The 17,380-nt window shown below is 38.1% G+C and overlaps 4 protein-coding genes across 10 annotated transcripts; 2 read left to right on the top strand and 2 right to left on the bottom strand.

Moving 5' to 3' along the window:
* Positions 1-3,667: 3,667 nt before the first annotated feature.
* Positions 3,668-4,534, bottom strand: LOC125220755 (glutathione S-transferase T3-like). Its single transcript, XM_048122897.1, has 2 exons — positions 4,427-4,534; positions 3,668-4,360 (listed from the first exon to the last, which is right to left on the bottom strand). Exons 1-2 carry the CDS (start codon positions 4,532-4,534, stop codon positions 3,668-3,670), a joined length of 801 nt encoding a protein of 266 aa, XP_047978854.1.
* A 1,324-nt stretch (positions 4,535-5,858) lies between these two features.
* LOC125221645 (reticulon-like protein B8) lies at positions 5,859-8,112 on the top strand. Of its 2 annotated transcripts, none has more exons than XM_048123828.1 (6): positions 5,859-5,946; positions 6,736-6,924; positions 7,004-7,184; positions 7,263-7,404; positions 7,494-7,563; positions 7,667-8,112. In XM_048123828.1, the coding sequence occupies exons 2-6, from the start codon at positions 6,744-6,746 to the stop codon at positions 7,843-7,845; spliced, it is 753 nt and encodes a 250-aa protein (XP_047979785.1). In that variant the 5' UTR covers positions 5,859-5,946; positions 6,736-6,743; the 3' UTR covers positions 7,846-8,112. The 2 variants fall into 2 exon arrangements, with proteins under 2 accessions (XP_047979785.1, XP_047979784.1); XM_048123827.1 differs by lacking the exon at positions 5,859-5,946 and adding an exon at positions 5,957-6,098.
* Positions 8,113-8,406: 294 nt separating this feature from the next.
* On the bottom strand, positions 8,407-12,192 carry LOC125221644 (DEAD-box ATP-dependent RNA helicase 53, mitochondrial-like). Of its 2 annotated transcripts, none has more exons than XM_048123826.1 (8): positions 11,754-12,192; positions 11,342-11,469; positions 10,852-11,263; positions 10,650-10,748; positions 10,288-10,512; positions 9,715-9,876; positions 9,058-9,545; positions 8,407-8,606 (listed from the first exon to the last, which is right to left on the bottom strand). In XM_048123826.1, exons 1-7 carry the CDS (start codon positions 12,096-12,098, stop codon positions 9,069-9,071), a joined length of 1,848 nt encoding a protein of 615 aa, XP_047979783.1. In that variant the 5' UTR covers positions 12,099-12,192; the 3' UTR covers positions 8,407-8,606; positions 9,058-9,068. The 2 variants fall into 2 exon arrangements, with proteins under 2 accessions (XP_047979783.1, XP_047979782.1); XM_048123825.1 differs by having other exon boundaries at positions 8,407-8,616; positions 11,754-12,191.
* Positions 12,193-12,996: 804 nt separating this feature from the next.
* LOC125223935 (N-acetyl-D-glucosamine kinase-like) lies at positions 12,997-16,892 on the top strand. 5 transcript variants are annotated; one of them, XM_048127248.1, is made up of 8 exons: positions 12,997-13,284; positions 13,460-13,605; positions 14,616-14,763; positions 14,929-15,120; positions 15,227-15,355; positions 15,679-15,848; positions 16,166-16,296; positions 16,513-16,892. In XM_048127248.1, the coding sequence occupies exons 1-8, from the start codon at positions 13,043-13,045 to the stop codon at positions 16,591-16,593; spliced, it is 1,239 nt and encodes a 412-aa protein (XP_047983205.1). In that variant the 5' UTR covers positions 12,997-13,042; the 3' UTR covers positions 16,594-16,892. The 5 variants fall into 5 exon arrangements, 4 of the variants coding, with proteins under 4 accessions (XP_047983205.1, XP_047983207.1, XP_047983206.1 ...); XM_048127250.1 differs by having other exon boundaries at positions 13,092-13,117; XM_048127251.1 differs by having other exon boundaries at positions 13,170-13,354.
* Positions 16,893-17,380: the final 488 nt, after the last annotated feature.

The raw sequence follows: 17,380 nt of genomic DNA on the forward strand, positions 1-17,380 counted from the left end.
AGGAACTGGCAGCGGAAGCGGTGCGACGGATTAACATAATTTAACAATTATTAATCGCACAAATAAATCACATAATAATCAGATCTATTTAGCGGATTATTTAGACAAAATCTATTCGCGTAATTCTCACGTGTATCATGCTCATCACTTGAATTAATCATGCTTTAAGAATATTTAAACCTAAAACATGCTTTTCTACAGAGCAGAAATAATACCTAATTAATTCTACAAAGAATTGAAGATGGCTAGCTGCTTCTCCACGTGACGCTTTGAATACTAGACCACAAATCTTCTCTCTGGTTCCCGAACTGTACTCCGATATCAGTGTGGGCTGATCTCACCAGAATACTAGGACTTAAATAAAGAAGATAGAAGAAATCCTTTTTGGAATAGGACAAAATTTCGAGCTCCTCTTCAGCTAGGGGGGACGAAAATTTCAGTGTTAAAAACTTATAATTTCTGTCTCCTTTATTCTCCTATTTATATTAAGTTCCTTTTGGGCCCAGACAGGGATCTATGGAAGGTTTTGGATATGGGCTCATCCAATTTACTTTTTACTAATTAAATTGAACCCACAATTTAATATAAGCTTAATTGGAATATTACGAGCAGCCACTACAGAAGTAATATTGAACTCTCCCCATCCAAATCCGAAATTATAAGTAATCCGGGTTTCCGTTTAACTTTCATTTCCCGCGCTTAAGATAAAAATGTCCATTAATTAATTAATGTCTGCTATGGACTTAATTAATTAACTTCTTATTAATTCCAAGATTTATTATTCTTAGAGTAATCAAACTCCAACTAGCTAGGTTCCGAATAATAAAACCTTGTTTCGCGCTCCTCTCGAGGACATTATCAAACGAGACTCTCCTCGCACACGATTCAATATAATAGCAATCCTAGCACCGCTAGATATTAATCACCACTACCCAATATATCAGGATTATTGGGTTATGAAAAACCCGCACCATTTGATAAGTCAAAGTAATGCATAATCAATACCGTATGCTCAATGCTAGCCTACATTGATTAAGAAACAAATATTTATCAAGACCTCGCCTTTCAGTAGATAGCCTAAGGGCAAGTCTTGCTTGTTAGATCCGTTCAGTGCTATACCACACCAATGTCATCTTATTTCAGTAAGGCTTAGAAATATGCGGACTGACATTGCAACCTTTCTCGATGGATAGTCTAATTCCAACTAGGTTGTGAAATTCATCTTTTTCTTTGTTTAGAACTGACCGTGTTACCTTAAAGTGGACGCCGCCCACAACCGGTCTACTAAAACAAAGACTTAGACTTTGTTAAGTTAACTTATACATTTAAACATGCATGAACATCCATTAAATGTAAAACGTAACAACATTATGACAAAAATAATCTGTTTTATTCCTTGGAAAATAAAATAAGAGTTTTACACTATTCAATCACTCGAAACGTGATTTCTAGTATACAAACTCTAACATTCCTCCCGACGTGCGCAATGTCATGGCCCATTCAGCGGCGATGCGCCAAGAAGAACAACACACACGCCTCCAAGCGGATCTAATTGAAGAAATTTGGAACCGCAATTGACTTATGTTTTAATTTTATTTTTTTTTTTGGAAATTTTAAATTTCAATGTTGTAATTTTCTATTTTCCGACTGAATAATGAATTTTCTCGGTTTTAATTGTTCAACATATTCTATTTTACGAGTAAAATAGGTTGTAGTTGTGAATAGTGCAAAATAATAGTTGTAGCCTGAGTTGTGGCCCGAGTTGTGGTCTGCGGGGTTAATGGAGTTGTGTCCTGGGATCCCAAATTTAGGGGAATGATGATGTGGAGGGGACTTGCGGCCCAAATCCGGGATGGGGTTAAGGATGCTCTTAATGCTACGGGGCCGGGCCGCAACTCGCGAGTCCCCGCTCGAAATCAGCGTTGGAGGGAGATGCGTCACGGCTCGGGACGGTCCCGAGGACACAGTTGCGTCCCTGGGCCGCTCCCGAGTCCCGTCCCGACCCGGCGTTGGAGCCTCCTGGGCCGTGCCCCAAACCCCATTCTCTTTTGTTTTTTTTTCTGATTTTTTTAGCTTTAGAGGAATAATGGAAGAAGAATGGAGAAGATGAAGAAGAGGGAAATGTAGAGGAAAAGAGGCGTGCATTTTAATTTATTTTGGGAAGTGGAGCCTATTTTAATTTTTTCATTTTTATTGGGAAGTGGAGACTATTTTGATTCTCTCATTTTTATTTTTTAGTTTATATAATTTATATTTATATGTTGGAAATTTCGAAGTGGAGCTTTCATTTTGATTTTCTTATTTTGTTCAATGTTTTTAATTTTTTAGTTTATAATTTATTATTTTTGAATTAAAAATGAATTTTTCGTATTTTAATTGTTCAACGTATTCTATTTTACGAGTAAAATAGGTTGTAGTTGTGAATAGTGCAAAATAATAGTTGTGGCCCGAGTTGTGGCCTGCGGGGTTAATGGTGTTGTGGCCTGGGACCCCAAATTTAGGGGAATGATGACGTGGAGGGGACTTGCGGCCCAAATCCGGGATGGGGTTAAGGATGTTCTAAAAGTGAACCGGGACTTCTATTCGCGGACGAACTAAAATGGAAAAACGGGACTCCTATTCGCGGACGGAGGGAGTAAGTGTTTTATTTAAATTTGTTGTGCTTTATAGTAGTATATTATAGTATTTTACTATTTATTATTTGAAATACTATAAAATTTGTAACTTTTTTTAAAAAAATTTAAGTAATATATGTTTTTTATTTAATTTAAAATTTAATTTTATGTGAAAAAAATATAGCATTAAAAGTTAAATGAAAAATGAGTTTAATTGATAGGGTGGACATTAGGCGAAACACTGCGGAAGAAAATCACTAGGGCGAACTAGTGGGGCGACCACTGTGGATGTTCTAAAGGGATTGAAATTTGTAGATAACGTCCGGTATTGTATTGTGACGTATATTCTCAATTCACACATGCAAAGTTATATTAGGGGCTAAATTTTGAAAATATTATTTTAAAAATATATGTCTAAGTAATTTAAATTATTAATAAAGGCTTTTATGTGTAAAATATGATAAAAATTTTGAACTCTATAAAATGTCACAAAATGAATTTAGTAAGGGCTAATGCCCCTTGTCTATTCCATGTAGTTTCGCCCATGTAGGGAAGAGTAGTAACCTCCACATATCCACATATCCACATATAAAGTAAAGGATCATTGTATTTCACCTTATATATTTAAAAAAATAAAAATAATTACACTTAAACTAAAACATATGTAAACTTAAATTAGACTATTTATAATTTAAAGTTCAATTATTTGAGATATAAGAAAATCCTTAGTGCCATTCTGGATTCAGGCCCCAAGACCCCTCCACGTCTTCATTGCCCTAATTTTTTGGGTCAGATCACAACTCCTGCATGCCCCATCCAGGCTCCAACTATTAATATTACAATATTCACAACTACAAGCTATTTTACTCGTAAAATAGAAAACATTGAACATTAAAACAAGGAAAATCATTGTTCAGTCGAAAATTAAAAATTACAAACCCTAGAAATTAAAAATTACAATTCCTAGAAAATAAAAATTACAAACTTAGAAATTTTAAAAATTACAAACCTAGAAATTAAAAATTACAAGTCCTATAAATGAAAAAAAAAAACTACTTCTTATTAATTTGTGCGTGAATGAAGGCGATCATCTTATTTTGCAACTCGAGTTCGAACTCCGATATTGCCGATGCCATCAAGGCTCTTAGATGGCCCATCTGCAAGGTAATATTCATTTCTGACATAGAGTCAGACATCTTATCCAGCGAAGGATTGGGTGACGGCGGCAGCAGCATAGTTGGATAACTCATAGTGGCATTCCCTTTTGCTTTCCTCTTTGTCGTTTTATTCCCCATTGGACGGCTTTGAGTGTTAGGGGATGACGGTAAGACATCATCGTCTGTCACGTTGAGGTCGATTATCGGGCCTCCATTGCTTGTAGAGTAGTTTATGGAGGTGGAAACTTTGGTTCTCTTCGGCGCCCCACTTCTCGCCGGTTGTGCTCCTCCGGTGTACTTCGGGCTTTTCTTCATAAGCTTCCAAACGTCGTAGTACGTGAAGTGCTTCTTCGCGTCATTGTAAAACTCCTCATTGTTCTTCGCCATAAGGTCCATCTCGCTGTGACCGCTCAACCACTTCCAAAACTCCCTCTGAACCCGACCCCAGTGTTTTTGAAGCTTCATGTAGCTACGCTCGTACGTCCTTCTTGGTCGACCAGCGTTAAACTTCTCGGCGATACGCTCCCAAAACACTTTACTGGTCTGATGATTGCCGATGATAGGATCATCGGAGACGTCGATGAAGTCCTTGGCCAGACACTAGGTCTCATGTTGGTTGTACTTCTTCGGCCCGCTATCATCATCTGTTGTCACAGCCTTGCCCTTCCCTGCACGTTGGGCAATGGGCTCCATATCATTAATGTCATACTCATTACTGCTAACTGGCGATGACAAGTCCATCGGGGCGGTGGTGGACCCCATTACCGGACAAGGAACAACATTTGGCTGGGGCGATGCCGGTAGATACCAATTGTTGGTCGCGACGGCTGACGAAGTCGTCTAACTGTCGTTGGTCCCTGTTAAACCACTACATACAAATCGAAAATATATAAATAAGTAGAGAGGAGAGAGAGAATAGAGAGTTATAAATTATTGGAAAAATGTTGAAAAAAGGACATATAAATAGGAAAAAAGTTTGAATTAAAATAAATGAATAAATAAATGAATGTTTTGGGGTCCCATGTCCGGGCCGAACAACCCACAGCCCTAGGTCGGGCCGGAAGTGGGTGCATCCCGGGAGCACCCAACGCCAGGCCTGGTCGCAGCCGGGCGCGGCCCCGGGACGCTCCTCCGTGCCCAGGCGTGGCTTGAGCCGCAGCATCCTCCCCTCCAATGTTGCAGGCCGCGGGCCGGGACCCAGGTGCGATCTGGCCCGCGGCGTTAACGATGCTCTAATGTCACAGTGTCACACGAATAGCGCCAAACAACTTGAATGATAATATTACTCCACTTTTACTTTTGCCATTAAAATAGTGATAAGATAGTTATACGGATTACTTGTCAAATCCCTACAATATAGTAGTATATTCCCTTCGTCCCAAAGAATTTCCACTATTTCCTTTTAGTCACAAGAATATGTAATTTCTATTTTTCAAAACTCTTTTCTCTTTAATGAGGTGTGATTTATTCTCTACTATCAATACTTTAATTACATTTTTTTTTCTATTTTTCTTATTTTTATCAATTATGTATTAAAACTTATGTCAAACTCAAAGTGTGTATTCTTTGAGACGAAGAGAGTATTAATAACATTTAATCTGAATCTAGTTTTTGTGAGTATATGTTAGAAAATACTCCCTCTGTCCATGAATAAGAGTCCCGTTCACTTTTTCGCACTTGTTTTGTAAAAATGATATTAAATAGCTAAAGTGGACAAATGATAAAGTAAGAGTACATTATTCTCTCTCTTACTTTATCATTTGTCCACTTTAGCTATTTATTATCATTTTTACAAAACAAGTGCGAAAAAGTGAACGAGACTCTTATTCATGGACGGAGGGAGTACTCTACTAAGTAAATTAGATAAATAGTACTACTAAAATCTTAATCCGCAAGTAAATTAGATAAATAGTACTACTAAAATCTTAATCCGCAAGTTCGATCGAACAAGATTAATCTGATTCTCCAAAGGTGATTCGGAACCCTGTGGTCAAACAAACAAAAAAAAACTCTTAATGCTTTTCACGTGTCGATGTCAAGCATTTAATATTAAATAAATTCTCACCTGCGCAATTGGCTTTCCAAACTGCAAAATAATTTTTAAAAACCTTTTTATTTTTCCAAATACACATAAAAAGTACTCCCCATTATCCACAACAAGTACTTTAATACAGGTAAATTTTTTTACCAATTTTGAGTTCATTTCCATTTTGCACTTGGTCCGTTGCTTGTAGTTCGTTCCTAGCTGATGTTGATGCCCAATTTTTTCTTGCATCATTTTAGCTTCTGGGCTTGTCTCTAATTTGCTATTTTGGAGTACGAAGTGGTAATAGATTCTCATTTTCTTACTTGCATTTTAATAAAGAACTCTTTCTTGTCCTGATTTTATGCTATTTTGTGGTAGATTTTTAGGGTCTTGTTTACAGTTACAATCTTTTCTTGTTTCTGGGTTTGGAGATGGGAAATATCTGCTGGTTTTGTAATTTTGAGAAGAAAAAAACTACTAGGTAGTAGTACTATTTTTCTTTCTCAAGTCTGATATATCCTGTCTTGTTAGTATCTAGATCCTGTTGGCTGTGAGAGTATTTTTTATGAAGCTGGGTTCTTTTGTGTGCATAGTTTTGATTTGTTCATTCCTTAGCTATCAAGATTTTGCAGCTCCAATTTGATAGCCCTTTGCCTTGTCTTACCTTTGATTTTTCAATATGTACTGTGTATCTATCCACTTATCTTTAGGGGTCATTTATTTTGGGGATTAGCTTACAAAGATAAAACTAGTATAGAAAAGTTGAAGTTATTGTTGGATAGGAAGGTTTATCTTTCGTGTTTACACTATTCTATGTAATGGATCTTAGTCGTATCTCAAATGAAATCCTCTAGTTCACAGTTCGCTGTAGAAACTCCCCTTAAGATGGAAAAAGAAGATTTAGCCCCCAATGATTCTATCTTGACCTAATTTTCAGTTGGAAGAATGTCGGAGGGGATGGCAGAGTCGCTCATGCACAACATCATGGATACAATTTCTGATAATGTATCAAAGCACAAGAAAGTTTCATTCTTTGAGGAGGATGACTCGAGCTCTGTCAGTTGTAAGCTGAACAAATTGTTTGGGCGCGAGAAGCCCGTTCACCACATTCTTGGTGGTGGAAAATGTAAGACCTTCTTACATATCTGTTGGATTTTGTTTGAACCAAGCCTTTGTCTTATACTTCATTTTCTTGAACGTGCAAGCTGCTGATGTCCTACTATGGAGGAACAAGAAGATCTCAGCTAGTGTCTTAGGTGGCGCCACTGTTGTTTGGGTGCTCTTTGAGTGGCTCAACTACAATTTTCTCTCACTTGCATGCTTTGCTCTCATCATTGCTTTGTTGCTTCAGTTTCTTTGGACAAATGCTTCAAGCATGCTGAACCGGTAATCTTGCAATGTAGACATGAGTCCGGCTGAAGCATTGAATTCTTCTGACTTGTTTATTTTCATTGATGGGACCAGGTCTTCATCCTCACCCCCGCGTGTCATTCTTCCAGAGGAGGCTTTTGTGAACATAGGCAAGTTGGTCGGGTTTGAAGTTAACCGGAGCTTGATCTACCTGCAGGATATCGCATGTGGAGGCACCATTAAACAGTTTCTCATGGTATCTTGTGTTCCCCTAGGCTATCTTTGTATAATTAACTCATTGTTGTAATGATGGCCTAGTTGAGTAATATTGATGCCAATATGCAGGTTGTTGGTAGCTTGCTTGCTGCCGCTATTGTTGGGAGCTGGTGCAATTTTCTCACTGTGATATACATTGGTGAGATGTGCATATATCGAAACAAAAAACAATTAAACGTCTTTGATCCTGTGTGTTTGCATGCTATCACTTAGACGGGATTAACCAAAATCTTGTTTCTTAGGTTTCATTGCTGCTCACACGCTGCCAGTCTTGTACGAAAAATACGATGACCAAATTGACAACTTCATCTTGGGCGCCCTGGGGCAGGTGCAACACAACTACAGCAAGCTAGACACCGGTGTTCTCAAACGAATCCCAAGGGCCGGTTCGTTCAAAAGCTGGGGGAGGAAGGCCGATTAGGGGTTTCGCCGCCACTCTGCAAGAAACACTTAATATGTACAATGTGATGTTGTTGAAGACCATAGGGTCTCAAACTACTACAGCAACAAACACTTGATATGTACAATAAGAAACACTTGCTACTGTCTTTATCAGTTGGTAGTGTTCATAGTTGCTAAAGCCACTGTCGACGTATGTTAGTACCCCAAAATTACAATCCATCTTTGTAAACAATCGATAAGCCTACACTATTTTTTATTTATCTAAACTAAACGTCCCTTCAGAACATATATGTATATCAATCTTCTATTTTCCAACTGTTGAACAAGCTAAATAGAAATAAAAAGCACTGCAAGGTTTACCTCTACTTCACTACTAAGAAAATTAGATAATTACAACAAATTTTGAGATGTATGATTGCACAAGTTTGTCTCTTGAGGCAACCTGAGTCCTATTGCCAATTTGTACATAATTCAGAGAATTATGTGAGTACAGTATTCAATAAGCCATTCCTCCGTAACGAATCTAAAGCAAAAATTATGGATCCAAGCTTTGACATCAGCAACTATGAACACTAGCAACTAACAAAACAAAAACATATGGGATATAACAAATATTAAGCAGTAGCAGCAGACAAAGAAAATCCCTACATCCGTTTCTCTGAAAATTATTGGATTCTCCTGACCAAAAGCACACTTCTCACTTCTCAGGGTAGATGACTAGTGAAGCTTGCTCCTGGGTGGTACTCTTTTACCATCTTTTCGTTCACTGCTGCAATAATGCTGCTACATACTGTTAAAACCGAGTATTAAAAGTGGTCAATAATCATCACTAGAATGCAAAAGGTAGAAGTAAACTTTGGAGAGTCAGATAGAATTCCAAATAGGTTTGACTATTCAGCTCAATCCAAATCATATATGGGTATGCACAAGTAAATATGAACTTGCTGATTCTAGTGCAACATATATGTAAAGTTCGTGGAACCAACATTCCATAAATAAAACAATTTTGGTTCGAATTTCCAACCAAAGATTAAGATGAGCTAAAAATAAATGACATCGGAAAAGAAACATTAACTGCAACCATGGTGTATGAGAAGTGTTCAGGGAAATATAGTTGTATATTGCTGACCCAAACAGACTTGAATACGTATACATCCTATATATATATATATATCACTAGAACTCATCATGGAGTATTTCATGAAATACCACATAAGCAAAGTGGGATTACCTTTGCTATCTTTAGAAGAATCCATCACTGTTGCCATCATTACCATCAAAGCGGGAACCAGAACTCCCAGATCTACCTGATCGATCAGAACCAAAACCAAAACCACCAGAGCGGCGTGAATCATTGTTTCTAAACGAACCACCCAGGCCACCAAAACCATCTGAGAGGCCAGAGCCCCCAAAATCCGCGAAACCACCTGACCTGCTAGGACCAAAACCACTGGAGTTGCCTGAACCTTGTCCCCCAAATCCACCACCTGAACCAATACGGCCACCTCCTGAACCTCCATATCCACCAGAAGAACCAATATATCCATCAGAACGACCACCCCTAGAATCTCCAAAACCACCAGAACGCCCAAAACCAGAATCACCAAATCGACCATTTCCCCTGCTGCTTCCGCCAAAACCACCAAAACCAGGACGGCCACCCTGATCCATGGCACTATACATGCTCAAAGCATCATCTCCAACAGCTATCTTCGGGAGCTAAAACCAAGAAAGTTTCAATGGATTTAGCTAAAACTTATTTCAAGAGGATGAAAACTTGACAGAACTCACTTGTTCATATGATACAAACTCACCAATAGAAATTATAAGAACAAACTAGGAAGACAAAGTTGTCAAAAATCGGAGAATACATAAATTTAAAACTTGCCTCAACAAAACGACATCCAACTTCACGCTCAATAGCCTTGATTTCCCTATATTGGTGGTCTGAATAAATAAGAACCACACTACCTTTCTTTCCAGCACGTCCAGTTCGTCCAGATCGATGAACAAAATTTTCAGAAGAGTTGGGAAGTTCATAATGCACCACCTAAGCAGAACAAAGCATATACTGATATAAGATAGCATCAATAAACAGGATAGACACACGCACAAATCCTAGTGTTATCAAAAGCAACAACTTTAAAGTTCCACGCAGCAGCAGGCTCACTTGTGCAGCATTTAATGATTAATTACTTTATGAATTTGCTCAAGAACTAATCCGCTTCCACTCAACACTATCATATAATTGATGAATCTGGAAATGCATCACGTGTGGTAAGACCTCACTTTAAAGGATTGTGTTTCCCACTCTTTGACTAACTATTAAAGAACAAAAAAAATTTAAACGGATATTAATTATAAACTTCATTGAACTATCAATAAGGTAGCTCATCCAATGGTGCACTATATGTTAACCAATGTATAGAGAACACATGATCGAGATAATCAAAGAACATACAAGATCAACATTTGGGACATCAAGTCCTCGCGCAGCAACATCAGTGGCCACTAAAATATTGATCCTTCCCTCACGAAAAGCAGACAGAGTCCTTTCTCTTTGGTTCTGTGTTATATCACCATGCAATGGTTCACATTTAAAGTTTCTTTGCATAGCATACGCCAACCTATCAGCATCACGCTTCGTCTGAGTAAACACAATACATTTTCCTCCTTTTGCATGCTCCTGGTAACAAATTGGTTGTACTGCTTAGCTCAGAACGTTAAACATCATAATAAGATTATGTTACATGTGAAGAAATACCCAGTCCATACTGGATGTACAGTAAACATGTAAAGAAGACTTAAATGTAAGACCCATACAGTTATCAGAGGTCCGAGTATAGCTGGTTTCTGCCGCATATCTGAAACTATGGAATATAGGGTAATCCCATCAGCTAATTTCTGATCAGATTCTCCGACCTGCAGCACATAGTTAACAACAGATTTTCATATCAGATAATAATAAGGTGAATATAAATGAATGAGAGCACATAAAAGTCCAAAAACACAATCTGAATCTCACGAGGTCAACAGTAACCGGGCTTTTCAAGAACTTCTGGGTAAGTTTCAGAATCCAATTCGGCATTGTAGCTGAAAACATCATTGTCTGGTGTTTCTGCTTTATGAAGCTCAGGATCATCTCAACATCTTCTGCAAATCCCACATTAAGCATCTGATCAGCTTCATCAAGGACAACAAACTGCACTTCTGACAGATTCAAGGAACCACGCTTAATCAAATCAATGATGCGGCCAGGAGTTCCAACCACCACATCAACACCACGGTCAAGAGTGCTCATCTGGCGGGATATTGGAACACCCCCGTAAACACAAAGTGTATCCAATTCTGTGGCAGACTCAGCAAATTCTTTGTCAACCTGTCGAGCAAGTTCTCTGGTTGGAGCCATGACAAGGGCCAGAGGATTCTTGCCCTGTCTGAACAATAAAAGCAAGAAGCATTTATTAGCCTAGATATACAACCCCAAATGGTTGCTCAAGAACTGATATACTGACCCATGCTTCTTGTTGAACTTAATAATTTTATCCATGATGGGAATGCCAAAAGCTAGGGTCTTCCCTGTTCCAGTTCGTGCTCGCCCTATCATATCACGACCTGCCATGGCAGGTTCCAATACTGCCCTCTACAATCAGATGAATAAAATGAGGAACAAGGGGAAATTTAGAAACAAAAAAAAGGAAAATGTTTTCTAAAGGTGGATATGCAACTTTTCAGCTTAGGATCTGGTGCGTTGTTCTCTTCTAACTTCAACTACAACTTGATTCAACTGACATGACTGTTAGCTCTTGAAATGACGAAATAATTTCACCCGGTGTTTCTATCCAGGTATCATAGCCCGAATAAGACTTCAACAAGCTACTTTAAAACCAAGCACTAAGAGGCAATATTCAAAACATTCAACAATACCTGAATCGGGAAAAGGTTCTCGATTCCCCTATTCTTCAAAGCCGATGCAATCTGTGGCGAGATATCAAGCTTGGAGATTGCGAGCCCCTCGTCACTTTCCCCATCAGAATAGTCCGCCACAGCCAACCCAGCCCGCAGAGTCTGGCCCGAGTGGAAACTCCTCGGAAATCCATTTCCGACGCCAGGAGAATCTTTGGGAAGCACCGAACCGGCTGTGCAGGTGTGAATTCGTGCCTCAAAAGCAGCATTTGGAGCTGATTGCGGATTGGCGGAAAGGAAACGGCTGGCGGCGGTGAGAGCGAACGTCTTCAGCGACGATCTCCTCATCAAAACAAGACTTCCCATTTTTCTGCTAAGTATTTTTTAGTTGTAAAGAAGGGGGAGATGGAGATTAAACCGTAGGGTTTTTGTTAGGGTTTATCGACGAGTCCAATAAGTTAGTGATTGAAAATATAGAAGGCGGACGTGTTTTGTTATATTTTCGATTTGTAATTACAAATGAAATATAAGTGTTCAATGAATGCTTATAACTTTTTTTTATTACTCCTATAATAAAGACTATAATAAAATTGTTTATGATCATTTTATCATTATACTATAAATATAATAAAGTACGGAGTACTTCACGGAGTACTTCACTTTATCATTATATATATTCCATAAAATATTCGTCCGTGAAATTTGTCCACTAAATCTTATAATTCATTCGTACGAAATCTTGTACACTTTTTATTTTTCATTTTTATTAAATATAGCTCACTTTTCACTAACTTATTATATTTATATTTTATTCTAAATTAATACTCTTCATATATTTCATTTTAAATGGAGCATTGATTTCACGTAATGTTATTTAGTGAATTAAATGAAAAGAATAAAATAAAAAAAAAGTGCTAAATAAAAAGAAAAGTTTAAAAAAGAAAAAAATAGAGAGAGTTATACATCCATTTTTAGATTAGGTTGTCTAGAATGAGACGTTTCAAAAAGGTAAGTGAGCACTTAGAATGAAACAAAAAAGAGTATATAAATATCGTATTTACATTTCACTCAATTTTTTTTCACGCTTAAAAAATGCGCACCGAATCAATTGTGAATAACATTTCGCGGTAAAAAATAATGGATGGCCATATAAAATTCCCTCTCACAGTAACTACAAAAGTTTCAACACGAGCCACGTGGCCTACAACCTATAACATGGTTTTAAAATATGCCAAGTCGCACAAGGACAATAACCTCATGCAGTCTGCAGAGCTAAGCAAAAATGGCTGTGTATTTTCATTGAATACTTTATGTGCATCCTCCAATCTCCATCCCCATTTATTCAATTACTATGCAGACTCGTCGATTTCAGATATGATCAAGCAGTTATCTTCAAGCCCTTGTCTCTTTGTTGCCGTCCCAATTTTTTATTTCCCAAACCCCCCCATTATAAACCACCCATCACTAATCATTATTGCCAATATCATCAAACTCGGTTCCCCAATTTTCTATTTCAAGAAGAAACGGAGAGCCCAGTTGTCACCACTGTGAAGTTGCAATCTTTATCAATTTTTTTTCTTGTTGGGTGCTTCTAGTTTTATTAAATTTTGAGCTATGAAGAGGTATAGGAATAGGCAAATTTGGGAATTTGAGCATGAATTAAACATGATGGCTGCTGCTTCTTATAGTGTTGGAGGTAGGATTTTGAATGGTGGGGTTTATGGCAGGAAAGTGATATTGGGGATAGATGGTGGGACGGCGTCGACTGTTTGCATATGTATGTCGTTGACTCCGTTTGATCAGCAGCTACCTGATCCTCTACCGGTTCTTGCTCGTGCCGTCGCTGGTTGTTCCAACCACAACAGTGTTGGAGGTAGTTTTATGCTTTAACTGATTGTTTCACTGCTTTATGTTTTGTGGTATATTTAGTCCCACTGTTAATTATGTGATTATGCTTTTGGATTTTGAATACCTATGAGTTCCAGTTGTAGTTAATATGAATTTTTGAGCTGTGGTTACTTGATATGGTTCTCGTTAGATCACAAACACCAGGAGTCTAGGACGATTGTGCATATTAATAATCAATGGTGAAATGTGGCGAAATCATGACATGTTGTGTCTGAGGATAAATGTTGGTTAAGGAGGCTATGACAGTGTCATAGCTTTCATGATGTTTGCTTCACGAGTGTCAATGATATTTCTGTCTCATCATAAAACCTGAACTAGTTATGAGGGAAATAAGGCATTCGTTGTCATAAACTAGTGCTTCTTTTTCACGCGGGAGCCAATGTGACTCAATTGTTAGCCCTAGTGTGGTAATAGCGAGACCTAGATCCGTTGTTTATTTACTGTGGAGTATGGGAAGACACATGGAGTAGTAGAATACTAGAATCAGCAATTTCATTTGGATCCCCTCTAATCTTGTTGTTCTTTACATTTTTTGTTCTTTTTAGCTAGCTATTTTTAGGCGATCATAGTTTGATTTGCATTATTCATATAATTACATCAGAAAATGGTAGAGATCGTTAGTTATTAATTATTGATTATTAGTTAGTTGAGTTTGTTAGAGTCGGTGTTTATCTGATAGAGTTAGAGTCACATTAGGAGTTATATTCAGATGTTAAATTAGGAGTTTTACCCCGTTTAGGAGTCACTCGGTAGTTTTATTATGCATAGCTCATTAGCTCCTCGAGTAGTGAGTAGCTTGTCGTGTGTCTTTCGAAGTTTGTGAATGGCTTATTCTGTCGGCCTATTTTGATGATTTCTATCCAATTCTTTTTATTTATTCAGACTACTGACTGTTCTAAGAAATTAATGCAGTTAATGAAAAGTCATGTTTGTCTTCCCTTGAATAGTTCTTCAATTTTTTTTTATTGTTTACAGAATCTGCAGCTAGAGAGACTTTAGAGAAAGTTATGGCGGATGCTCTTGCTGAGTCAAGATCGACTCGTGCTTCTGTTCAAGCCGTCTGTCTTTCAGCTTCTGGTGTCGACCACCCGAAGGACCAACATCGCATACTTACTTGGCTAAGGTTCAATTTTTGAAGAATTCATTCTTTCATTTTTGTTGGATATTGCAAATACAATTCGTAACACAACATGATATTGCTTGCATTTTGCATTCTCTGTAACAAAGCTTCGACTTTAAAGTACTTCATCTGATCCTAATTGCTATTTTTCTTGCTTTATCTTCGTAGAGAAATATTCCCCATGCATGTTAGGTTGTTTGTTGAGAATGATGCCGTGGCTGCTTTGTCAAGTGGGACAATGGGGAAGCTTCATGGATGCGTCCTCATAGCGGGTACAGGCACCATTGCTTATGGGTTCACTGAAGATGGAAGAGAAGCTCGAGCTGCCGGTGCTGGACCTGTTTTAGGCGACTGGGGAAGGTATGCACTTTAAACAATCGTTCGTGTTATTCCCATCTTAATGATTTAATTGCAATCAATCAAAAATGTATGTTTCTTCGATATGATACCCGTCCTTTACTTGCAGTGCATATGGTATATCTGCACAGGCGTTGACAGCTGTAATTAGAGCTTACGACGGTCGTGGTCCGCAGACAACACTTACACAAAGCATTCTAGAAAAACTGAATCTCTCTTCTCCAGATGAACTCATAGGGTATGCCTCTAATTCTTATGTTATTACTATAGCCACTTCGTTATCTCATGGGTCATCAAATATTATTAAAATAATACTCTCCTCGTCCCAATAATGTGGCTGATTACTGTAAAACATGTGTATAAAGAAGATTGTATTTTGTGTGTAAAGTAGTATGACCCATTAGTGGAAATAAGCCACTTTACGTGGGACGGCCCGAAAAAGCGAAATAAGTCGCATTTATTGGGACAGAGGCAGTATATTTTGAAGTTGCAAACAAATCACAATATGATGATGATTATGATGTTGATAGCATATAGGATATAATTGAAATTTTATTATAGGTGGACGTATTCAGATCCATCATGGGCTCGAATTGCAGCCCTGCTTCCCATCGTGGTTTCTTGTGCAGATGCAGGCGATCTTGCAGCTATAAACATCTTATTTGATGCTGTCCATGAGCTGGCTTCGAGTGTGAAAGCTGTTGTCGCAAGATTAGAGCTCTGTGGTGAAGGTGCGTTTCTCAAACAAAGACTTTGTTATAAAATAACAGCCACAATAGCCACAAAAAGCAATAAAGAAGACAAGAGAACTGTTTGCCCAGTTTGTTAGGATGTTTAACTACGTCGTCCAGTGGATGCGAAGCCGTGGTTTAGCACTGTAATTTTTTTGGATTTTGGCTAAACCCAAGCCCTAATAAACGCATAAGGATCCAGACTCTGATATTCTAAACATTCTGGCTCCACACTTCTAAGCTACTTTGTGCTTTCCATTTTTTTGACACCATCACAACTAAGCTACTTTGTGCTTTCCATTTTTTTTTTGCTGCAGATGGCAAGGATTCTTTCCCCCTCGTGATGGTTGGTGGCGTACTTGAGGCCAACAAGAGGTGGGACATTGGCAACGAGGTCATAAACTGCATATCCAAGGATTTCCCCGGTGTTCTCCCCATTCGCCCCAAGGTAGGCATGATCTTGTTGTTGCTCTTCATTTATCTGTACATGCTCGTTAACCTCTCTAGAAAAACGCGATCTCATGTTTCTTAGTAGTTATCACCATCCATGGAAATGTATCTTCATGCCACACAACAATGTCTCCACTTCCTACGTTGTTGCTGCATACTCTTTTCGCATGCTAAATACGTGCTTGTTTCTTCATTTTCCACTACAAAACACTAGGTTGAGCCTGCAGTTGGAGCTGCATTGCTTGCTTGGAGCTCCCTGATGAGACAGTGTCATCAGGAAGCATCAACAAGTTGACAGTGCAAGGACACCTTGCCTGTATAGCAGTGGGGCAGAGAGCTCGCGCAAAGAAGCATGCTGCCCTATGCTTTGTTTTTCCTTTTTTAGTAAGCATAGGCAGCGAGTGATGGGAATACTTGCAAGGATGAAGTTGGAAGGAAAGTTTTGGTTCTCTTATTTATGTTGTGTGTATAGTGAATTAGTTGTTTTAAAAGTCCGTTCAATCCAAGTGCGCTTGTTATTGTCGGTGGATGTGATAAGTGAAAGCTTTTTTATAAATTCTTCCCAAGAAATAGGAGATATTACCAATTTCTTTATCGATTCATCCATGTCCACATTACATTCAATCATTTTTTTGGATCAAGTTCATATGAATCAATAATCGTAGGTTTTTAATTTACCTTTTGTGTGCTTCGTGTTGTATATTGAGGTGGTATAACCGTATAAGTCAGTATACTGATCTGATCCAATCTCTTTTATCAAGTCCTTATTCTATGAAGTTTTAATACTCCCTCCGTCTCAAGATAAGCGAGTAGTATTATAAGTGAGTCATTTTTTTTTGTAAAAAACATCTGTCAGTCACACCTCGACCCTTATGACGTGTGCCCTTTCCATAAATAAATTCAAATTTTAAAATAAGCAATCCACATGTCAAGTAAATAAAACACACATATTATATAATTTCAAAAACCTACATTTATCAAGTACATGTTTCAGAAACATGAGACCCTCTCACCACTCTATATATTGTACATTTATCTACATGCAAAAATGATGAGGAGGAGAAGGTTGCCAAAACGTGCCA

Source organism: Salvia hispanica, chromosome 4 (genome assembly GCF_023119035.1).
Source record: "Salvia hispanica cultivar TCC Black 2014 chromosome 4, UniMelb_Shisp_WGS_1.0, whole genome shotgun sequence".
NCBI lineage: Eukaryota > Viridiplantae > Streptophyta > Magnoliopsida > Lamiales > Lamiaceae > Salvia > Salvia hispanica.